At 40.8% G+C, this 25,747-nt stretch overlaps 1 protein-coding gene across 1 annotated transcript in view; it reads right to left on the bottom strand.

Moving 5' to 3' along the window:
* Nucleotides 1–23,468, bottom strand: part of LOC131225067 (delta(14)-sterol reductase-like) — a 38,450-nt gene extending 14,982 nt beyond the window's left edge. Inside the window, exons 1-7 of the mRNA XM_058220490.1 lie at nucleotides 23,415–23,468; nucleotides 23,105–23,289; nucleotides 20,568–20,688; nucleotides 20,426–20,472; nucleotides 19,708–19,789; nucleotides 416–492; nucleotides 12–83 (exon numbers count right to left, since the gene is read on the bottom strand). Coding sequence (XP_058076473.1) covers nucleotides 12–83; nucleotides 416–492; nucleotides 19,708–19,789; nucleotides 20,426–20,472; nucleotides 20,568–20,688; nucleotides 23,105–23,289; nucleotides 23,415–23,468 — 638 coding nt within the window. The remainder of the gene's footprint in view (nucleotides 1–11; nucleotides 84–415; nucleotides 493–19,707; nucleotides 19,790–20,425; nucleotides 20,473–20,567; nucleotides 20,689–23,104; nucleotides 23,290–23,414) is intronic.
* Between the last annotated feature and the right edge of the window lie 2,279 nt (nucleotides 23,469–25,747).

Genomic DNA, 25,747 nt, shown 5'->3' with positions numbered 1-25,747 from the left:
ATTCCACACACCTAGTGGACACATGAGCAGTCCATATCATTGATCCAGTCCCCATTTGGTCCAAACCACTCCTCATAAGCCACCTCACTAAAAAATACACTAGTTGGAATTATCCTAACTATCCGATCAATAGAATACAGAAGTGGACGGTCAAGATCATTTACAGAAAAAGGAGGTCCAATCACCAATCTTTCATTCAGAGGACTCCACCTTGGATTTCTTATGGTTCTAAATAATCAATTTGGTTCAACCATGCCCACTCAGCATGAACTTTCCACAATAGCTCAAGAAGGTTGGTTAGACCTACTGGACAGTCCAGATCAATGCTACTGCCCACATGTCCAAATGTAGCTCGGGGCATGGGAATGCTCTCATGCACTGGAGTATTCTCTAATAAATATTGAAATTTGTTTACCCAATTAAAAAACCTAAGCAGTTGGCAACAACAGCTGCTTTTGTTAGCTCCACTTTGTTTCCCAAAAGCCACCAACCCTGGACCAGTGATAGAACAGTCAAATCACTTGAAAGAATCATAGACAATACATGGAAGAAACTGAGAGGGATAACAATGGTATTAATGGTTCAATTCACAAGCACAAATAATAATAATAATTGCTGTTGTACTTGAGGTCAGTACAAGAGATACATGACCGGTTGCTATGAAACTTTAGATGTAATTTATGTTAAAGGAATGCATTATTGCATATACCTGCAGAATATGTTGCCTGTGTTGGGGACAAGGTACTGAAATCTTTTGTATACCAGCTAACTCGCCACAAGAATGTAATTATTCAATAAACTCTCTTTCCACCTGTTCCTCCCTCCCTTGGTTGCACAATCCCCCCCATGAGAATCTCACAACATGATCTCTCTCTTCTTTCTCTGCTTTTCTGGATTTTTGAGTTTCAGATCTCAAAACATAGTATAAAAGCAGGCTTATCGAGGATATACCATTCGTCTTCTTTGGTCACCTCTTCTAACTTTGTTTGTGGTTTCAAGGTCGGGCCCACTTCACTAGTCCAAGGGCACAGATGAGTGCAGAATCCGACAGGGGAGAATAAAGTATTCCAAGTATTGTCGAGGTTCTTTCACCATTAAAAGGTTAGTAAAATTTACTCAGATTTGATCTTGGCTATTGATATTCATAATAGTGATCACAATCGGCATCTGATTTTTTGGACTTGACAATTTTTATTTTTATTTTTTCCATCTAAGAATGAACAATCATTGTTATTTTGTTTGGGTGATGTTTTGATGTGTTCACCCAATAGTTGCACAAAACGTGATGCGAAGCGGCAACAGATTCAGGAGTGGGAGCAGGGAAGCATCTCTTTCAAAATGTTAGCAAGTATAAACAGCTAGAAAATGTGATTCAAAGCGGGAGCAGCACCTGATCAGAAGGATCATGCAACTAATTTCGTTCTTTGATGCAGGACCAATGTATGAAGCCAAATAATCAATTACATCAATCAGAAAAATTAAATTAATTAAAAAAATCACAAACCATTCTAACATGATTACAAATCTCAAGATTCTAAGAAGAATTCATACATAGTTCAGGGTTAAGTTGTCAAACATCATCCTACATGATCATTAAATACGGAAAATTGGGATCTAAAAGATGTAAGGATATACAAGGAGGAAAACCTAATACTATCTAGGGCTTGCTAAATCAAGATAAGGGTAAATCTAGGGTTAGGGAAATTTGGGGAAGAATGAAATTACAGCTTAATTTTTCCAATTGGATGAGAAAATTTTGGGGATTTGGGTTGTAATTAAAAGGAATTAGGGTTTGGATGATTGGGTGTTAGGAAATTGAAGTGAATTAGGGTTTGGGGAATTTGGGAACTTAGGGTTAGGGTTAGGGTTTAGGTATAGGATAAGAGCATTTGGAAGGGGAATCAAAAGGAAAACAAAAGGGAAAGAGGGTGGCTGTATAAACCAGCCCGCAGGGTACACACGTGTGGCCGTACGGTCACACGTGTGAGGATTGGGCGGCTAGGGTTTGATCCGTAGTGGAAGGGGTGATGGGGAAGGTCAAGGGAAAAGCAAAGAAGGGGTTTTGGAAGGCTATTGGAGGTCAAGAACAAGAAGAAGATGAAATCTCAACTCAATACCTCGAATGGAGAAGAAACAATCAATGGCTGATAGTTGGAAGCCTCTCACTTCTATGGTTAAAGAAGTGCATCGCACCGACTTTCGTTCCAAATCGTATGGAAGAAGTCTCCACATCACATGAAGAAGAAATAAAGAGCTTTTGTAGTTTTTTTAAGAGAAATTCCACCATTAAAGGGAGGTCACCCCCTAGCCGCAGGCGTGCGTGATGTGATGTCCTCATCAACTCCTCTTGGCTAAGAAGAGTTCGCCTCTGGCGGATAAAAACTCCGGTAACGTTCAAGTATGTCTGGGTGTAAAGTCTGCAGCACTTCCTCTGTAATCCACGTGCTATTCGAAATCGGTCTGTTCTTCTACTTGACAAGGAATTTTTGAAATCCCCCATGGCAAGTGGAAACCTTTTGTGCATATAGTATATCTTCAACTTGTTCGCTTTGAGCAGGCAAGGAGGGTAAGTGTACCAAAGGCTGGGATTATGGATCAAGTAGAGGCCATAGGTTAGGGACTGGGTCATTGTCTGTCACAGTCTGTGTGAGGGTTTGAAAATTGATCATGAGGCGAAGTAGCAGGACCCTTATATCGTACTAGATCTTCCACATTAAAAGTAGAGGTAATTCCCATGGCACGTGGAAGGTTTACTACATATGTATTAGGACCCAATTTCCTTAGTATTTTGTATGGTCCTGCACTACACACTTGCAACTTCTTGACAGCTCCCTGTGGAAACCGTTCAGGCCTCATACGAACCATGACATAATCGCCTACTTGGAATTCCTGGAATTTGCGATGAGAATCAACAAGCGTTTTGTATTTTTCATTACTTAAATTAATCATCTTCCTGATCTTAGTATGCAACTCATGTATATGACGTGCAAACTCATGTGCTGACTTTGATGGCCTATGGGACACAAACATAGGTATGAGATCTATAGGTTTCCTAGGTTTGTACCCATGCACAACCTCAAATGGACTCATGCCTATGGACCTATTAATGGACCTATTATATGCTAATTCGGCTATAGGCAAAACGGTATCCCAAGTTCTGACGTGATCTCCCACAAGGCACCTAAGCAGATTTCAAAGACTCCTATTAACGACCTTAGTCTAGCTGTCTGTCTAGGGATGATAGATGAGAATTGAAGCCTTATCCCCATCATGTGCCATAGTGTCTTCCAAAAATAGCTCATAAAGCGTACATCACGATCAGACACTATGGTCTTTGGTAGACCATGTAAACATACCACCTCCCCAAAGAAAAGTTTAACAACATTGGGAGCATTCGTCGTTTTTCGAGCATGGAAAGAAATGGGCCATTTTGGAAAAAACGGTCCACAATCGCGAAGATGGAATTGTGTTTCTTGATAGTTTTTGGTAAGCCCAACACGAAATCCATACTGATGTCCTGCCACGGAGCATATGGCACCGGCAAAGGCGTATACAATCCCGTATTTTGTTTTCTCTGATTCGCCAGTTAACAAGTCCCACACTGCCCAATGATCTTGGCTACATCTCGATTGAGACTTGGCCAATAAAATCTATCATTCACAAGGGCAACGGTCTTATCTCTCCCCAAATGACTAGCTATTCCTCCTGCATGAAGTTCCCAAACTAGGAAATCATGGAGGGAAGTACGGGGAATGCAAAGACTGTCATATTTAAATAGGAAATCATCAATGATGACAAACCCGCGGCTATCACTCGATTGACTATCTCGTAATGGCATGTACAACTCATCAAAGTCTCGGCATATATGATACTCTTCTTTCAGCTGCTCAAACCCCTCAAACCTAGTCACTTCTACACTCATACTCTGGAGTAGTGATAGATCCGAACGGATGACAACCCCAAGTGCAGGGCTGCGATGTAGTTTTAACTCGGTGAGGTCAAGATTGAATCCACAGGAACTTATATTTGTGCATTCTCAAAAACACTTTAGAACTAGAACTAAACCTAGAATTAGAAGAAGTAATGGTGAATATCTGAGTAACTGAAGGAAGAAATCAATAAAATAAAACACTAAAGCGCCAAGGATCCACTTCTAGCCATTCTTAATGCCTATTTCACTTGATTCAATTAGAAAACTTAATTGAAATCGAAGTCCTATCCTATCCAGCCGGATAATAGAGCAGTTAATTCATAATTCTTAAACTGAAATAGATCTGAACTTCAATTAATTCAGTTCCCACATGAAGCACCAAGTTATTGATCGTAGGAATTCAAAGTATCTATCATGCCCATAGTCTATGATAGATCGATGAATTTTACATATCAATCCCTTGCAAAAGAGAAGCAAACAATCTTAGCCTTCCTAAGCATACAAAGTGCCCGGAGTCGACAATAGATCAAAATAAACAAAAACCAAAACTTTATTCAAATCAAGTAACTTGAATCAAAGTAAATTAGAATATAAAAAATAACTACAAGCCTCACCTCTTAGCCCTATCTAAAAGATTTAGCCAAACATTGTCATAGTTGAACTAAACTCAAACAAAAACATAAAAAAGAACTTAGAACTGAAATATTAGGGAAAAAGAATGTCTACGCGAAAGCTCTGTAACTCCTTGCTCTCTCCCAAACCCTAATTCGTATCTATAAGAGCGTAAATCACCCCCTTAAGAAAAACTCGTACTGACTTTGGACCAACTTCAAATTTTCGTACTTTTGTTATGCTTCGGTCGCATCGAATTTGTCTCTCGGCTCCAGCCGAATTTCCTCAAAAGTCTTCTATACTCTATCTCCCTCAGGTCAGACTGAACCCTCCTTTGGTGGGACCAAACAACACTTCAGTCGGACCGACTGTCGAGCCGAATTAAGTATAAAATTCACTGTTTGTTGCTAGACTGTTTTATGTACTTTCAATCGCACCGAACCAACCTCAGGTGGGACCGAACAGTTTGTTATTTCTATTATTGAACTGTGTGATTTTCCAAACTTTTCTCCATCTTTAATGCTTAGTTTTCTTGAATCTTTAGTAGTTAAATTCTCCAATGTTGTCCTCCATAAATCTAACTCTCCACTTGGTCATTCTTCGAGCATTAAATCATCGTTTTGATCATCCTTTTCATCTTAGCTCTTCAAATCACATCGCGCAGCAAAGAATACGTAATTAGATCAATTAAGCACACTTATGCTTATAAACCCAATGCACAATAGGGGGAAATATGCAATATTTCACACTCAACAAGTAGCGCCACATGACGACTAAGGGCATTGGCAGGGTTGGTCTCGACCCCGGCCTTATGTTTGAGAACGAAATAATATTCCTGAATAAATTGCACTCATTAGCATACCTAGGGTTTAGTTTCTTTGGGATTTAAGGTAACGTAAGGCCTCATGATCAAAAAACATGACAAATTATTGCGGTAAAAAATAATGACGCCAATGGCCCAAGAACTGAACGACCACATAGAACTCCTTATCATAGGTAGAATATCATTGTTTTGCTTCATTCAACTTCTCACTAAAGTAAGCAATGGGGTGCCCTTCTTGACTAAGCACTCCACCTATACCTATACTAGATGTGTCACACACAACTTCAAAGATTTTAGAAAAGTCCGAAAGGCACATGATATGAGCTTCGCTCATTTTGCCCTTTATCTCTTTGAATGCTCTAGAGGTTGCTTTAGTAATGCAGGGGCATTTTCACACCGGGCTCGAGTGGGGTCGTTTGTGGGATGCAGGGGCACACTCGGGGTGGGTGCGGCCCACAGAGGTCTCGTGTTCGAGACTCCTCACCGAGGGTGATTAATGCGCATTTCACACCGGGCTCGAGTGGGGTAGCCCGTGGGATGCGGGGACATGCTCGGGGTGGGTGGCCCATGGGATTTGGGGCCCACGAAGGGGGTTCGGCCGAGGTCCTAACCCATGTGATGTGGGGCCTGGGATATGAGATAAAAGGATTTATTCACCATACTCTAACAGCTCGAGCTTTTAAAGCAAGTGGTTAATTGTCCTGCATCAAATTGGTATCAGAGCAGGAGGTCCCATCTTCGAGACTCCTCACGGGGGATGATTAATGCAGGGGCATTTTCACACCAGGCTCGAGTAGGGTCGCTTGTGGGATGCAGGGGCACACTTGGGGTGGGTGCGGCCCACGGAGGTCTTGTGTTCGAGACTCATCACCGGGGGTGATTAGTGCGCATTTCACACCGGACTCGAGTGGGGTAGCCCGTGGGATGTGGGAACACACTTAAGGTGGGTGGCCCATGTGATTTGGGGCCCACGAAGGGGGTTCGGCCGAGGTCCTAACCCACGCGATGTGGGCCTGGGCTATGGGATAAAGGGATTTATTCGTCACTCTAACAATTCGAGCTTTTAGAGCAAGTGGTTAATTGCCCTGCATCATTTAGTCTATGCGAACTCCTCTCTCTTTATGCAGTTAGTAATGGGAGCCATGATAGAACTTAACCCTCAAATGAACTGCCTATAGAAAGTTACTAAGCTGTGTAAGCTCCGCACCTCGTGAATATTGCGCAGTTCAGGCCACTCTACTATGGCCCTAACCTTTTCAAGGTCTGCTTTCATGCCCTCAGATGATACTATGAACCCTAAGAAAATAACGTTATTTAACATGAATGTGCGCTTCTTAAGGTTGGCATAAAGCTTTTCAATTCTGAGGACTTCACAAATTTCCCTTAGATGGTGGAGATGTTGTTCCTTTGATGTGTTATAGATAAGAATGTCTTCGAAATACACAACAAGGAACTTACCCATAAAGGGTCTCAACACCTAGGTCATCACTCTCATAAATGTGCTCAAGGCATGACTAGCCACTTGTATAGACCATCCTTCATCTTGAAGGCTGTCTTCCATTCATCTCCTGGGCGAATACGTATCTAGTGATATCCGCTCTTGAGGTCAATTTTCGAAAAGATGGTGGCACCCGTTATCATATCTAGCATATCATTAAGACACGGTATGAAAATCGGTACTTGACCATGATCTTATTGATGGCTCTACTGTCCACACACATGCGCCACGTGCAGTCTTTCTTGGGCATAAGGAGAGTTGGCACAGTGCACGAACTCAAACTCTCCTGAATGAAACCCTTCCTAAGGAGCTCATCAGCCTGCTTCTTCAACTCTGCATGCTCTTTAGGGTTCATTCGATAGTGAGGAAGGTCTGGCAGGGTCGCCCCAAGGACAAAATCAATGGCATGTTGGATGTCCCTCATGGGTGAAAGCTCATCTGGTAGGTCATCTGGGAATATAACTTGAAACTCATCCAGAATCGGAATCACCTCAGGGGGGTCCCTCTACACTAACCTCGGGTGTAACTTCTCTAGCCACTAAGGCATACACCATCGAATCTACCTTAGTCTCTCTCAAACTCCATGGCGTTTATAACATGGAGAGACTTAGGTTGGGATTTCCTTGTATCCCTTAAGTTACTCGACTTCCCCTTAGCTTTCTTCTCCACATTGCTTTTTGGTGGGAGAGGAACTAAAGTGATCTTCTTGCCCTGATGCATGAATGATCACATATTCGAGCGGCCATATATCATCGTATCGTGATCGAATAACCAAGGCCGCCCCAAAATGATGTGACCAACATACATAGATAGAACGTCACACCACAACGAGTTTGAATAGGATTCAAAATGAACAGGGACAAGACATCGCTAGGTAACGAGTATGGAAGATGTGTCAACCCCCAAAACTCTGAAGAGTTGAGGTCGAGGTTTGGGTTTCAAACCCAAACGAGATAAAGTGCCAGCGGAGACCACATTTGCACAGTTACCAATATTGACGGTCACCTTACAATTCTTTTTCCCACATTTTGCATAGGTGTAAAAAATTGTAGTCTGACGCTACTCATCAATCAACTTAGCATTGGTCAAGGCACACTTAAATACTGCAAGTGGTGTGGTCTCATCTTCCTCTACCTCTTCGTCATTAGCACCATGACATTGGGCTGATAAACTTCTTCATAGTTGCCTAGTTCGTCTCTCTCATTCTCACCTTCGCCAATCACTAGGGCCTTGTTTCTCTCTTTCGAGGGACACTGATGTGCATAATGAACTAAATTGTAGCAATTGAAGCATCGCGTTAGGTCACCTCCCCTAGAGCTAGCACTTGTTACTCCCTTTTCTTTAACATCTTTAGGATTGGATTGGGAATCAACTTAGGGCTTGGATTGAATCCCTACGTTAGACTTAGTCCCTTGAGGAATAGTCATGACACTTGAATCCCGAGAGTCAAATCACATCCCAACTAGTGTTTTGAGATAGTGCTTGATGTCTTGCACCACTTGGTACATGTGCTCCAAGGTGCCAATGTCACAAGAAAAAAGTTCTCATTGGATCTTAAATCGGAGGCCCGTCCTAAATCTGGACAGCGTGATCATCGAGTCCTCAATGTCAAATCGCATCATATATTCCTAAAACTTGGCGATGTAATCAAACACAATCATGGAACCCTGACGCATGACCTGCCACTGGTCTAGGAGCCTCTGGCGGTAAGAGAGGGAGATACTTTTCCTTAAGCACTTCTTTCATCTTAACCCAGCGCGCAACTAAGGGTTCTCCACTCTCAATCTTACGCTCCATGTTGGTCCAAAAAAGTTTGGTCTGGCCTACCAGCTTCATCTTAGCAAATCTCAACAGATGGTCATTAGACATATCATACCACTCAAAATAGTGGTCCATGTCAGTCATCCTGTCAAGGAATGCCTTTAGATCCAAGCAACCATCAAAACTAGGAGCCTCAACTTCCACATTCTTCATGGCTTGAGCATCTAGGTCGTGACGGTCATGATGTTTCTCACGTTGTGGTAGCACTTGTGCTCATCCACAGCCGATGCCTTAGCCACGACCACATCCTCACCTATCAACTTGATCCCCAGCTTGAGATTAAACATCTTCCCCAATGTCGAGATTCACCTGAAGGAAGACCTCAAGTTGATTGACACGTGATTGTTCACGGCCAATTGAGTAGCGGTGGTCCTATCGTATGCTTCAGTGGCTGTTAAATGGTGGTTGATAACGTTAAGGGCATTGGCAATCTACTCTACATTCATAATGGGATATAGACCAAAACCACATCCTGAACAAGTGGGCATATGTAAGGAAACTCTAAAAGGGAAAACCTAAATCCTAGGGTAATGTTATGATAAAGATTAAAACCAACCTGGAGATCAAATTGGACATACAAGAGACACTAATCTGAAAATTCAGCAAGCCGTTAACCAGAAATACTATGCTGAAAATTCAGTAGGTTGGCAATCTGAGAGTACCAAGCTGAAAATTCAGCAAGAGTGAAAATTACAAACTGAAAATTCAGCAAGGTGACAACCTGAGATTACTACATTGAAAATTCAGCAATGGTAATGTGGAGAACACTAGCTGAAAATTCAACAATGGGATATTCCAAACTAGGAACAAAATTCAGCAAGATAAACCTAGATTCTACATACAATGTATGCTCTACCAACCCTAGATGTGACTCTAACCTAAGTGCAACACAAAAATCATATGCTAAACCTAGGCTTTGATACCAAATAATGAGCAAGATCAATCAGCAAAATTAAATTAATTAATAAAAATCATAAATCATGCTAACATCACCACAAATCTCAAGATTCGAAGAAGAATTCATACATAGTTCAAGGATAAGTTGTCAAGCATCGTCCTACACGATCATTAAATATAGAAAAATAGGATCTAATGGATGTAGGGACATCCAAATATAATAGGGTTAGGCCTAATTCAAGGAGGAAAACCTAATACTACCTAGTGTTTGCTAAATCAAGATAAGGGTAAGCCTAGGGTTAGGGGAATTTGGGGGAAAATGAAATTACGGCTTAATTGTTCCAATTGGATGAGAAAATTTTGGGAATTTGGGTTGTAATTAAAAGGAATTCAGGTTTGGATGATTGGGTGTTAGGGAATTGAAGTGAATTAAGGGAATTAAGGTTTTAGGGTTTGGGGAATTTGGGAACCTAGGGTTAGGGTTTAGGTCTAGGATTAAGAGGGTTTTGATGTGGAATCAAAAGGAAAACAAAAGGGGAAGCGGGTGGCCGTAAGGACCAGCCCACGGGATCCACACATGTGGCCTTACGGTCACACGTGTGAGGCTTGGGCGGCTAGGGTTTGGTCTGTAGTGGATGGCATGATGGGGAAGGTCAAAGGGAAAGCAACGAAGGGGTTTTGGAAGGCTATTGGAGGTTTGGAATAAGAAGAAGATGAAATCTACACAAAACTCCTTGAATGGAGAAGGAAAAATCAATGGTTTATAGTTGGAAGCATTGCACATCCGTGCTTGAAGAAGAGTATCACATCGATCTTTGTTCCAAATCGCATGAAACAAGTCTTTACATCACATGAAGAAGAAATAAAGAGCCCCCTACACATGCGCACACTCGCACGCACGCCGCCCCCTACGCATGTACGGAAGGAGAGGGAGGGCCCCACCGTCAATCTGGCTTGATAACAACGTCCGGGGAGGGCCTCCTAGTTAGAAGACGGAGTTTTGGTTCATTAGAGTGGGCCCGATAATCAAGTAAAACCCATCATGGGATCTCATGATCGGGGCCCACTAGTCGGATTGATTTCATATTTTAAGTTTTGCTTATTTATATTATTTAAAACATCATGAACGCTTTAGATTTCTTTGATTGGTTTTTATTTTAGTTTACTTCATCGCCAAGTAATAGGTTGCGCACATGGCGTGAGTTTTGGGGTATAGGGTTTTCCCTATAAATTGGCACCCCTTGTAGTTCTTTTGATTCATTGAAGTTTAATAAAAATTCCTACAAGTTTTTTTTTACTCTCTGAGTTTCTGAGTTGTGGAAAAATTCAAGTGGGTGCGAAGCCCTCCATTTTCCAAGGGCTAACTACCATGGTGCGAAGCCACATCTATCCCCATTTGCCCCTACCCTTTTCCATCCATATCTCTCACATTCTACAGCCATCCTCGCCTCGAATCCATCAGTTTTGCAGTGGATCTTCTCCCTACAGCCAGTTTCCAGAATCTAGCCTTATAGGAGGGTTGAAACTTCTGCGGAGCACCGCCACAACCCGTAGCTCGGATCGCCCTGAAACTTTGGGGGTTTGGAGCTCACCCCTGGTCGACTAGGGCTAAGGAATCGGTTTCCGAGTGTGGGACCCGCTCGCACGTACGGCCAGGCTAGTTTTACTCTCTCATACTTATTTTTTATTAACTCTAACCCTAGATTGCCCTCAATCCCCAATTTCTATCCCTTTTCTCACCCTAGGGTTCCTCGATTTGAAATTAGTGAATTCCTTGGATTAGGGATTGATTGTCATGTATGTGTGGATGATTTTTATTTCCCTTTGAGTATTGTTTGGTTCATAATTTTTATTGATTCAGCCCTAACATGTGTAGGCCTGGCCCCACATAGATTCCCCCTAATTGAATGTTTGGACTTTTGTGTGGGATACAGAATTTGTGTAATTGTTTCTGAACTAACGTGATCTTAAGCCCGAATTCTTGCATATCATATTTCAATTTCATGTCCTGCATCACCACAAAGACTAACCGAGGCCCGCCTCCTCTGATACGTGCGTAAAGCTGTGCGTGATGTGATGTCCTCATCACTCTTCCTCTGTTAAGGATGCGTTGCTTTGTTCTGTTGTTCTTTGCTGGAAATTGTTGTTGTGATTAGATCTGTCCCTGTTGAATCTTGGTTTCTGGAATACTGGATTGTGGATTAGTTACCCCTAATGCAAATTGATTACTCTTGAGAATCTTACATCCTTTTTTGGTTCTTGTATTATATTTGCTGAAGTTTCTTAACTTCTGAGGTGTTTTGAAATTTGTCTCTTCTAATATGGTTGCATCCTCTTTTGAAGTCACAACTCAGTTGTCGGAAAGTTAGTTCTGAGACTCATGTTTCAGATATCAAGCCTTCAAATAATGATGATTAAGTTAAAAGAAGTAATTACCTTCGATGGTCAAGAACCGTGAAAATGTTAATCGGAGGAAAATAAAAATTAGGTTATGTTAACGAGTCTGGTGCTGAACCACCCGAAAATTACCTTAAATACAAAAAAACAAAAACAAAAACAAAGATATTAGCCACAGGCTCTACTTGTTGTCCTCTGCAAAGGAAATTTGGGACACAACTCAAGAATTATATTCTAACCAAAATAAAGAGGATTGAAACACCAAGGGTATTTGAACTGTTGGTTGGACTAGATCAAGAATTTGAGTCTCTCCATGCATATTCTTAGAAGTCAAAGTGTTCCAAGCCTTAACAATGTCTATGCTCTTCTTTTGAAAGATAAGCAACATAAAAAGGTGATGGAGGAAGCCATTTTTTAGCCTAAGCAGTGTTCGAAGTATCGGTATCGCTATAAGTTTCATTGGCCAGGGATACGAAAACAATATCGATATCACTGATAATATCGCTGATAACTAGAAATGAGGGGAAACATAGGAAAAACCAAGGTGTTCTAAAATGGTAATGATGGTCGTAACGGCCACCACCGTTATCGTTATGATACGGGCCATATCGGCCGTTACGGCCCCCATATCGACCGTCACTGCTCTTTTTTTATTTTTTGAAAAAAAAAAATTGTTACAGGACCGTTACGAGGCCATTACGGGCCGTTTTTTCTGTAGTGGCTGTTACGACCATTACCATTACATAACCGATTTTGAATACCTGGGGGAAGAGAGAACGAAGACTATAGATGGAAACCCCACACCTCCATCGAATGAGGAATGGAATCACACCACACCCAAGCTCTAAATCCCATGGAGTATTTCTTCTAATCACACGAAGAAGAGAAAACACAACTTTTTTTTCTAAGTAATGGCATTAAGGCTTCACACACCCATCTTTCTCTTTTATAGTCTCAAAAAAGACCTTTTACAAAAAGACGCTCTCAAATAAGATTCTCAACATAAAGATGGTTAATAAATTAAAAGTTGTTCCTAACTCCCTAATCTCAACAAAAATATAAGGTAAACCAAAAATAACAAGCACGTAAATAATCTAAACAACTAAACTATTTCATGGCCCATGGGAGTCCACGATCAAGATGTCCAATGATGATGATCTAATAGTCCAATCATTGTATCCACTCAATCCAACAGTCTGATGTGTCCATCAAACTCCTATATGCAGCTCACGTGCATCTTCCCAGTGTGAGGTCTTCAAAGATACGCGAACATGCACGTGGGGTCTTCAATGTGGCTAGGAATGTGAATTGGGCCAAGTGGGCCCCATGTAATGGTCGTCTAGCCATAAGGAGACTGGCTCAGCCCTCCTCCTCTGGTATGGTGCTCGAATGTCCTCATCACACGGTGACCATAATGTTTCTGTAAAAGCTACTGAAAGTCAAGCCACTAATAGTATTAGTGACTCCAATCCCACTAGTGGACTCACTCAAGTCCCCTGCACTAAATATGAGTCCAGATCCAAATCATGAAAATATCAAGAGAAACACTACTTTTAAACCTTTATCGAGCACAACTCTTGTGCAAATAGGTACCTACAACTTTTGCTTGTCATGTTACTTTCTACTACCAATAGTCCTTAGGGAAATTAACTCGTGAACCACTAATCATGTCTAGTACATTAAAAATCCTTTTCTTTCATCGATTATACTAGTGGTCAAAAAGTGCAAGTAGCGAATGGCACCTTTACGAACATAGAGGGAAAATGTTTACCCTATTTCTTCCTACTTGTCCTTGTCCTCAGTTCTTTTATGCCCACAATCTCTGCTAACACGTTATCTGTAAGTAATCTCACAAAGTCTTTAAACCATTCTGTAGCCTTTTTCATACTCATTTTTCAGGACCTGAAGATGAAGTAGGTGGCTGGTGATGGTCATTAAGAACATGGATTATATCTTCTGGACTCTCGTACTAGCTCTCGCCATACTACTTCAGTGTGAATAATGAACTTCATGTGTGGCATTGTCAGTTTGGCCATCTTTCCAATAGTGAAATATGTGAACTTTCAAAATATCATAATGGTTTGTTTCCTCTCTGAAAAATAATTTAATTAATACATTCTAATGGTTAGATAACTCCTATAACTGCTTATGTTGGATCTCATTATTTTGTATCTTTCATTAACGATGCATCACATATGATTGAGAGATACCTCATGAAAAACAAAACAGAAGTCTTTCATCACTTTAAAACCTTTCACAAATGGATATGCAACCAATTTCAGACAACCATCTTGACTCTTCGCAATGATAATGGAGGAGAATACATTTCTACAGAATTTCAAGCATACTAAAGAGGGGCATGGTATTGAATATCAAACCTCATGTTCAGATACTCTCAACAAAATGAAGTGGCCAAACAAAAAATCCCCATTTAGTTGAAGCTAGTAAGGCCCTCTTGGTAGAAATGCAGGTATCTATTGGTTTGATAGTGCTTACCGCATGCTAATTAACCGTTTAACTATTATAGTTTAGGAAGGTTTGATAGAAATGCAGGGTATATATTGGTTTGATAATGCACCCTTGGGATATGGATACATACCGGTTATCGCACGAGATATATCGGTTGTATCACATAATGTATCGCTGTTGTTGGGAAACATGGGAACATTGGTCGAATTTTTCAAGGAAACTTCAAGGATTGTTGAAAAAGACATAAATACACATTTAGAAATCAAAACATTACAAAAAAAAAGAAGTGCACATAATAGGGGATTCCTTTGTATGGGGTCCTAATACATGCATTGTCCAACTAAACTGATGCAAGTGTATTTAAAGTATATTTATATGATTTATAAACATAAGAAGACATGCATGGAAACACAAGCAATACATTCAAAGCAAAAGAAGAATCACTATATCAGGTTACATGTTTGATTTTGTGTTTGGATACAAAGATTATAACTGATTTGCGAGAAATTGAGAAATTTTGATTTTTCCCAATTTTCTGTAACTTTCCCCCTATCCCCAAAATCTTGAAATCGAAGCCCCAAATCCATGATTTTCATGAAAAACATGAAGAAACATAGATTTGTAATCATTTGACACTGATTTAACGTGATTTACAACAACAAAAATGGATTGCAAATTGAAAATGCTCACCATATCGAATAGGTGGGGGATATATCGGCACTACCTATGCATTTCGTATCGCACAAGTAGGATACAAGTTATATCGTAGGATATATCGGCCAATATCGTTGATATTTAAAACACTGCCTGGAACAATCCGAAAATATTCTTCCAGACTTCCTTAACGAATGACACAAACACTGGGATGATAAACTGCTCTTCTAAAAATTATCCATCATCAGTACCCTATCTCCCTCTCTAACAGATCCCTTCTATAGATAGGGGTCAAACTGTGGAGCTACCGACAAGTGAACCGCTTCGTAAAACTAGGGTGTCTCGATTCTAAGCTAACCTAACAAAGGAAGGGAATACCTCTTCAAGCGGTCTTTCACCACACCAAATGTCCTCCAAAAATCGGATGCGACAGCGCTCAAGCAAAATCCGACCCAATCTTTGAATCTGCTTGCCACACTCTTAAGTTCATATTTCATAACCACCTTCCTTGTTGATGATGCTCTGCAAAGAGAAGAGTCCTTAGCAAACCATGCTCCTAACCTAGTTCCATATTTTCTTGTTATCATTTTTTCCATAGGCTAGCCTCTTCCGAACCAAACATCCACAACCATTTTGCCTAGGAGAGCTTGATCATTAACCTTTAGCTCCCCTAATGTCGGCTCCACCGACAAATGTTGGATTTTGTATCTCCTTCCCTTGCAGTGAAATTTATGGCTTACCTCCCACTCCGTCACAAAGGAAATCGCACGTTATCCACTCCAAATTAGCCACCACAGAAGATGAGCATTGAAACAAAGCCATCAAGTAGATTGGCGTATTTGACATTACTGCCTTAATTAGCACTAATCTTCCTCCTACAGACAAATGTCTACTTTTCCATCTACAAAGCTTTCTTTTGATTCTTTCGATTACCTTGTCACATAGATGTTTCTAAATGCAAAATGGAAGGCCAAGGTAAGATGATAGGAGACTATCAACTTTCTAAAAATCTCCATCAAGGCCCAGATATCCTCATTTAAAGTTATATGCCCAATAAAGTTATGTGCCCAATAACTCCTCTTATGGATATTGATCTTCAACCTCGAAACCACATCAAAAAACCTAGAGTTTTCCTCAAATATCCATTCTCTTAATATTTGAATTGCCAATAAAAGCGTATCATCCATAAACTAGAGTTGACATATCCAGCGAGAAAAACTCTCCACTTGGAACCATTTTATGAAGATCTACCCCTCTTGTCCAAGATCCTACATAGCACCCCACTACCACAACCAACCAAAATGAAAACAATGGATCACCTGTTTAAGCCCTTTCAAAGCCTTAAAGAAGCCTTTAGTTGATCCATTTAGTAGGATCAAGAATCTAGCTAAGCGAACACATTCCTTTACGCAACGCCTCAACTTCTCACCATAACCCAAACGAGCTAGCATGTAATCAAGTTCCAATTGACATGATCATATACTTTCGCCAAATCTAATTTGAACAAAATCCCCTCTATACTTCCTTTATGCCAAAAACCTATGCATTTGTGAGCTATTAAAGCCTCGTTGAGGATCTACCTACCAAACATAAAAGCCCCTTGAGCCTTAGAAATGATGGAACCGAACACTCCTTTGATCTGGAGGCTAGGATTTTAGCAAGATCTTACGTGGGCTTCCAATCAAAATAATTGTGCTCTTCCTTCGAAGTTAGGGTTATGAAGGATGCACCCAACACCGCAGAAAGTCTCCATCGTTCACCAAATTCCTAAAAAAAATTCCATTAAACCCTCATTTACCACCTCCCAAAATACCTTGAAGAAAGCCATAGAATACCCATCCGGACCTAGAAAGAATGCACTGACTCTTTAATTTCCCTTTCATTTTCTAACTTTTTTGCCTCTAGCTCCAAAATTTGAGCAAACGATAAATTTTCTAACTTTAGCTGCTTCCACCCCTCGTCTAATAGGAGATCTAAGTAGAATTTTACAATTCACCACAGTTGGTTTTTATCCTAAACTCTCACCCTATGAACCAACAAACTATGGATCTTGTTTGATCATACCCTAGCACTAGCAACACTATGGAAGAACTCAGTGTTTTTGTCCCCTTCCTTAAGCCACATCGCCCTTGACCGTTGCCTTCACTTAAAATTTCCTCTTCCTTTAGTACCCTTTTGCAATCGATATACTTGAAGACCATCAATCCTTTCCTCCTTTCCTAACGAATCCCCTTCCACAAAGTCCATTACCTAAATCTTATGAAGGATATTCTCTTTCTCCTCCTCTTTGGCAGAAGAACTCTTTGCACCAATGCCTTTGCTTATCTTTTTTAAGACACCGCTTGACTAATAATCTATACCCTACACAACTATCTGCCTAAAATGATTTTTGTCAATCCTTCACCTGCTAAGCAAACCCTCGACCTCAAGCCACATAAGCTCAAAGTAGAAAGGTCTTGGGCCCCAATTTTCCTCCTCCAACAATGGTGTGCCGTAAAGATCGTTGCGAAAAGGTAACGGTGGCAACTGTTACACATTACGGAGTCGTAGCGGCCGTTATGGAAAAAATGACCTATAACAGTCATTAACGGCCCGTTAGTCCCTAGTAAAGGCCATAACAACCCCATAATGGTCTCTTACAGGGCATATATAGGTTTTTTGGATTTTTTTTTTTTTCAACATTACGGGCAAATACAAGGTTTTTGGATTTTTTTCTTTTTCAATAAGAAAAGAGACCATAATGGTGTCCATTACGACCCGTATCATAAAGATAACGGCGATGGCTGTTACAACCACCATTACCATTATGGAGTACCTTGCCTCTGACAGTAAAATGGGGAAGGGGCCGAATATAGGCCTTGATAGGCCCCATTGATGAACCTGCGGGAAGATTTCAAACCAATCGTCCAAAACCATGAACCTATCTAATCTTGAGATACTCCAACCGATCTTGTCCATTCAACCATGTGAATTTCATGTTCCCCAGGGGAAGATCCACTGTTTCTTTCCTCTTGAGCCAATCTAAAAAAGTCTCTCATACTTCTTGTAATCTTGGACAATTGAATTTTTCACGGGAGAATCTAATGATGTTGAAGTCTCCACCCACACAACAAGGGGCTTGCTACCTTGCATGAGATCAATCCAGCTCCACCCATAAAGCCATTTGTTGTCGAGTTCTATTCAACCCATACATGGAAGTAAACACCCATTTGAAATCCAATGCCACATCCCTTGCAAGCATCACAATGAGAACTCTCCCGATCACAAGTCGTCTTTGTTCAATTCATGATTCAACTTACTAATATATTAGAACGTAATCTGCATTCTCGTAAAATGAGATAAAACCAAGGTATAATGACGGTTACGTAACAGTAACAGTAGTAACCTTTATGCATTACAGGGCTGTAATGGCTGTTACGGAAAAAAAACGGCCTACAACAGTTCCGTAATGGTCTGTTATAGGGTCGAAACAGGTTTTTTTCAAAAAGAAAAAAGAAAAGAAAAGAAAGAAAACAAAGGCCGTGATGGTGGTGGCTATTACACCATTACCGTTATGGAATACCTTGGCCGTAATGGTGGTGGCTATTACACCATTACCATTATGGAATACCTTGGGTGAAATAAATATGTCAACCTCTATGTACGACAAACATAAGAACACATGCAATTCTTTCTATACTAATTGAGAAGAAAGAACCTTAGCAGCTACAGACAGCATCAGAAAAATGAAAGAAAATGTCCCATTTTGAATATCCATCAGAACATGGGTTCACATTTTCTAATTAGTACAATAATTTCGACCATAATAACATTCATGCATAATCCAGAAATATTAGTTCAATGAGAAGAGATTCAGTCCACCCAGAGTGGTAAAAAAATTTCCTCCCATTTTCTATACCATACACATAGGATGTGTATGATGATCTGAACTGTTCATCCAATGGGTCATATGCCAAACATTAATAAAGGAAAATCCTAACCATTCTAAAGAAAGGTATTAAAAGAACTAAAGTTCAATTAGGGCCTATTTGGTTTCCCAATCACAACATTAAACGGCTGTAAATGGGTAATGATTATTTATTCTTGTAATTTTGTGGTGAAATCACTTACATTTGACTGAAATGATGATTTTACTACATTGTTTGTTTCACCCAGAAATCACTATAAAAATGGTAATTTTATTGTGTGAAAATGTAATAAATTACAATTTACTTTACCTACTTCCTTTACCAATGAATTTGACTCTTGATTTACGAGCCATAATTCCTGTTTAAACAAACACCTGGAAATGAAAATGATGGCTCATTATTTTGCATTTCATAGGAAATTGGAAAAACAAACAGGCCCTTATTGAATTTTGTTGACATTATTTACATGGTTAGGATTGTCCCATTAACTTGTGATCATTTTGTCTTATGGTCCATTTGGAGAGTTGTGTAGAGCGACCAGATTTGACCATCTTACATATACACCATTTGTATGACATAAATATGGGAGGATGAGAATTTCATCCACACAGGCCAACTGGATCCCGTTTCGGATACAACAACCCTTATTCAAACTAAAGAGACAAGGAGCAAAAACATTCTAGAAATATACACATGCCTGTACACTAAAGGTGAAAGGAATCCAGACTAGATCTCCAAAGACCAACATGAAGCCCAACCTCTCTGCAATGATGTCCCATCTGTAAAAGGTGAAATGCAGGCAAACTGGTCAGTATGAGACTAAAACATTGATGAAACAATAGATATTGCCTCACCAGCCAAGTGAAAAGAGAAGGAACAAACAGCAATGAAAGAAAGTCAAAAACTGAGATAAGAGTAGTTATATGATCGTTTGACTGACAATATGAATAATATACTGTCTTCAGTTTGCATAAGTGGAGCCCATGGTTCAGTGACTTTGGACCATTGGTCCAATGGGTCCAACGATGGGTGGACCATGCCCCAAAATCTACCAAATGCTAAGATCCCAGAAACCAATCTTGGGACTATTTTCAGCCCAACATGGACGGTTGCAGTATTTCTCTTCTTAACTGAATATTTTCAGGCCACACATTGAAAGTTAGGATTGCTCCATCAAGAGGCTTTTTCGACCATCGACCATCCATGGTGCAGCAACAGACCAACAGTCTGGATCCCTGTACCATAGGCCTGACTTCTGAAAACTGAAAACCGAAGTATTGCCAGGTCATTGATTGTATAATTCCTCCTGAAATACATGTGTCGACTAAGTAGAATGGGTGGTTCTGACTGTCAGACAGAGAAAAGATACAGTACCAAAAGGTCCAGATAATATAAAAGGCAGGTGCTAGGCTTACGTGGAGGTCATGTACTCCTCGTAAAAGAAATAGTCCAGAATGTACAGCTGAAAATGGAGATGAAGAAGAGAAGTATCATTTATTCCAGGTGACATATGCTTGCATAAAATTGAAATAATGGAACTAAAACATCAAAAAGTACCACAGAAAAGAGCTGGTAAAGGATCGTCGAACGGTGCATGTTGCCAACTTGAATGTTTTTTGCTAAAACAGAAAGATTGATTAATAGCCATCCCATCATTCCAGCTCTAACAAAGAAAAATCTGCAGAAAGATAACGGATTTTTTTGTTAGAAGAATATACAATTGAGTACTAAAAAAAAGAAGAAGAAGAAGAAGAAAGAAATCCTTGAAGAGGATTCTACACTAGGCACCACTCCACACATGCAACACACACCAATCATGAAGTGTCTGAAACATCTGAAAGCTGAATAAGGTGACCCCAACTGTGAAAATTATAATCCCTAAAATTGGGACATTCTACTCATCAGGCAAATCATGTGTACATTAAATGTGGACTATTGTCACATTTTCAGTTTTCTAAATTGTCAATGATTTTAGTATGGAGGTGGTCCAACTGATCAATTGAACGGCATGATATTTGCACATGGTCATCTTTAGACTTGCTGGGATCATCATTCATCATAAAGGTTGGGGGTTACCTTATGCACTGGTTAGATGTTCTACGCAGTTGCCAAAATGACACATGTGCTGCATGCAAAGGTGCTTGTAGGGAGGGTGCATGTGGGGCTAGCTAGCAAACCTCATTAATATAATGGCTTTGGCAATGCTAAGGTTTTGTGAAAAGCTCCATGGAAAGAATAACATAGTCAAGTCAATGGTATTGAAAAGCATCAATTTATACTAAGAACAAATGTGGCAGTTGCCAAAATGACGTGTGCTGCATGCAAAGGTGCTTGTAGGGAGGGTGCATGTGGGGCTAGCAAACCTCATTAATATAATGGCTTTGGTAATGCTAAGGTTTTGTGAAAAGCTCCATGGAAAAAATAACATAGTCAAGTCAAGGGTATTGAAAAGCATCAATTTATACTAAGAACGAATGTGGCCAATTTTCAAGTCACATGTCAATACATTAATAGGACATTGGAGCACAGGAACAACAGGAGGGAAAGTCCACCATGGTAACTTTGGTTGGAATAACAAACATCTCAAGACATGGCTCATGGCCAAGCATGAGGAAAAGAGCATCAGTACCGATATCGAAAGAATGTTTAGAAGGTAATTGATGCAATCCAAGAGTGAGCTGAATAATCAACCCAATCAGTGAAGTGGAACCCACAAACTGTCCAATCGAACACTGGGCCACACTGCCATGAAGTTAGATTATCTCATATGTTTAGTAGTTTGATATAGAAAAAGATGGATGTTTAGCCGGTACCCTTATTTACATCCTGGATTTTCTGAGCCATTTTTCAGGCACTAAATGATGTCATAATGACATAGCATTTATCCTGTTTGAAAACCAATTGAAAAAAGAACAAGCCTGAGATCATGCAATTCTGACATCAGCTAAGTGAGCTATGAGCAATTTACCGAAGGTGTGCATGGCTGTGGACAGTTTTTGTATTTGAAATTGTTAAATTCAATTAGTGTGTGGACTGTACAATTCGCATGGTCCACCTGAGTTATTGCAATTTGGAATGTACACAACATTCCATCTCTCCTTTCTCTAGCACTGTGGCCCATGATCATATTTTATAATCTTAGGGTGCTTATGTTAATTTGCAATAAGTGAGGGACATTTTGAGTATATTTGGTTTTTCTAACTTAAGAGAATAAAAGCAAAGAGGAGTGGGACGTCCAAACCTAATACCCTTTCTCTTGTTCCATTCTACCTCTCAACTCTCTTCTCCTCTTTCTCCTCACCTTTCTCAAATTAAATGGTATCAGAGCGGACTTCGTCTAGCTAGGGCCTCTTTCCGTCCTCTTATTCTCATAAAATGTTTTCCTCCTTATCCCTCTTCGTGTCCTCTCCCTTTTTTCTTGTGCGGAGAGTTCTTTAAAGAATCCAGGGTTGCCTTCTTTTATTTGTGCATTGGGCTATTGTTGATGGCTTGTGAGTGAAGCTGTGAGTGATGAATGCAATCATCCTCGTCATTTGAAGAAGTATGAAATATGCGTGAGTGTTGGATTGTGATGTGTTGAGCTGATTGATGCTTCCTGTGCAGCGAGTAGTTCGTGTTGACTCTAGTAATTGAAGCATTCAAGTGTACATGCATTTCAGCCCAATTTCCTTAAGTGGTGTGCATCGGCAAATCCTATCATGGGAGATTTACGAATGAGCAACGGGATGACATGCTTGCGCGCATGGCGGATCAAATCGACTACTTCGTGCGTTGCATGGACGCATTGGAGATGTGAGTGGAGTAATTAGAGTCCAGAAATGAGGGAGATCGTGCACCTGCAAACCCTACCTATGAGACGTGAGATGGTGAGACTTCAGGACAACAGGTGGTGAAGGAAGGAGGCGAGGTTGATGATCTTCCTCGAGAGCATCTATTGGCACCTGCTACTTTAACTGCCAATAGAGCTGCTAAGGAGCGGCCCAATCCTCCATGAGGTGCAATTATGGAGACTGTACCAAGGTATTTTGGAGGAGACCGACCAGAATGCAACTATATGCCCGATGATATTACGAAGAAAGTGTGAATAAACATACCTGACTTCATTGGCAAGTTGGAGCCGAATCAATTTCTTAATTGGTTGACAGCATTGGAGGATTACTTCAAATGGTACGACATGAATAATGATCATCAAATCCAATTTGTGAAGATGAAACTTGAGGGGCGTGCTTGTGTTTGGTGAAGAAGTGTGGAAGATTGTATGTATCGATGTGGCTGCCACCTATTGTGCATTGGGAAGAGATGAAATTGAAGTTGAAAGAAAAGTATCTTCCTCTAAATTATGAGGATATGCTTTATGAACAATTGGTCAAACTTCAGCAAGGGAACATGACCGTAGAAGAATACATGGAGCGCAACAACGAACTCATGGTCCGTTGTCGAATTAATGAGGAACGCCATGTTCTATCACATTTCAAATCAGGCCTTAGATCTGAAATTCAAAAAGAGATCATTATTGTGAGGCTTTTCTTCCCGCGCATATGCATGCTATCCGATCGTCATCAGATCTAGTGGGTCTTCCCGCGCTTTTCTTTTTCCTTCCACGCAGAGCAACCTCTCTCGTAACTTCATATTGGAGTGACAATACACTAGCTTTTGAAGCTTCTTATAGCCTAGTCTATTGCCTTTATTTATGTGGATGGGGGAGAATGTACTCCAATTCCTTTTAGAGGGTGACAAGGATATCGTTTTTGCAAGCACACAGACAGCCAGTCATTGTAAAACCTCGCAATCAGTCCTACGCATGGACCACCATTCGCATGCCATCATGGTGTTCCTTGACATCACCACAGGGTGGCACCCAAACATTCCAACTGCGTCACAAAATTTAACAATCTGTTGATGGCGTATAGCAACCAGAATAAGTATTGAATGGTTGAGATGAAGATAAGGAGAATGTAAGTGCGGAACATATTTACCTCACTACCAAAGGTGCCTTTGCCCGGACAGTCGGGGAATAAGTAATCGTACACCTCATGTACAGCTCTCTTTAATGAATTATCTTCGAAGAGATTCTAGCTGTAGTGGTATTTAGGATTCAGGAAATACGCTGAAAACCAACATATACACATCAGTACAACCCTCGTTTATTATTGCATATGAAAAAAAATCCATATAGGTATACCAGCCTGATGTAGTGGGTGAGAAAGTGTCTTTTCCCAACGGTTGTCTATTATTGCATGCACCCACTTATATGCATTGGGAGCTTTAACCATGATGGCCTCTTTCATCAGCTGTATGGACGGATACAGCGACCCCATCGACGGATTTGTCTCATTGTCCACCATCCTCAACACCACGTGCGCGATCCCAAAATGAATTTCTCAGCACCAGCTCCTCGATTCTATAGGTTACTTTCGTCAACCTCTTTTTCCATTCTTCATAATCATGAGAGGTGAAAAGCTCTCGTAACCCTAGTGTGTTTGAGAAGGCTACTTAAGGCGATATAATTTGTGGCGAACCGCGTCGCCCCGAGGCGCAATATATCCCCACCACACCTCTCGTGCATCGCGGCTAATAACCAGGTGTGGTTGTATACGAAGTTTGTGATGAGCCGTGCATCAGTAATTACAGTCTTCACCGACGGCCTATCCCCGATCGCCTCCAGCATGAGATCGATGCAATAGACTGTGCAGGGGGTCTAATACATATGATATTTGTTCTGAATATCCTTCCCCGCCTTGATAAATGCACTCCCATTGTCCGTAACAAACTGCACAATGTTTTTCCTCCCAACATCTTGCATAGCGTTGTGCATTAGTTTGTAAATGTAGTTAGAATCTTTAATCTTACTACTCGCATCTATACACTTTAGGAACACCGCTCGTCCCTTGGAATAGACCATAAAATTTATGATCGACATCTTCGTGAGTCCGGTCCAACCGTCACACATGATGGTACAGCCGTACATCTCCCATGACTGCCTATACGAATCGACGTGTCTTCATCTCTGCATATTCATCATCCAAGTACTTCCCCATGATCTGTGAGGGTGTGAGCGGCTGCACACCCTCACTCCCACGCCGCAATTCACTTATCATGAAGTGCGGGCTTGCTGTGGCATTCACGAGGATTTAATTGTATATAAAAAACTTTGCTATAAATTTTCCAACTTTCTTCCTCACATCCTCTCCACTAAACATCTCCTTTATTTTCTTGTGTCTCTCCTGCCTCTTTATACATCCTCAGATCTGAAGGTAGATCCGGCACCCGCATGCTTCTACTCCTGCCCATGCCCCATATTCCTCCCCGCTTCCTACCCTCCCCTAATCCACCCCTAACACTCCCTCCTGCTCCACTCCCCCCACCGCGCTCATGGATAAACCCCTCAAATCTAGGCCTACTTGTGTCTCATCTCCTATCTTGATCCCTCTTCCACTGATCCCACATGGATTCCTAAACTGCGCGTCTATATTCAGGATCATCATCGCCATTGAGATCTACTACATCATCCTCACCTACATATGGTGGCTACCCCAACTCCTCCCTAATCTCCCTCTCGCATGCATGTCGTTCATCTTTCGTCTTTATATTTTTTTTTCAATATGGTCCTCATTTCTTCTTACACATCCTATGGGCACTTAGGGCAATCCACGACATTGCGATACCCTCCGCTAAATGCTCCTTTAAGCGGGTTACCCCACCACTCTTTGATACATGGCCACATAAATTACAAATAC

The sequence above is a fragment of the Magnolia sinica genome, chromosome 14 (genome assembly GCF_029962835.1).
Source record: "Magnolia sinica isolate HGM2019 chromosome 14, MsV1, whole genome shotgun sequence".
NCBI lineage: Eukaryota > Viridiplantae > Streptophyta > Magnoliopsida > Magnoliales > Magnoliaceae > Magnolia > Magnolia sinica.
The sequence above is the reverse complement of the archived record's forward strand: the minus strand, read 5'-3'. Positions and strand labels throughout refer to the sequence as shown.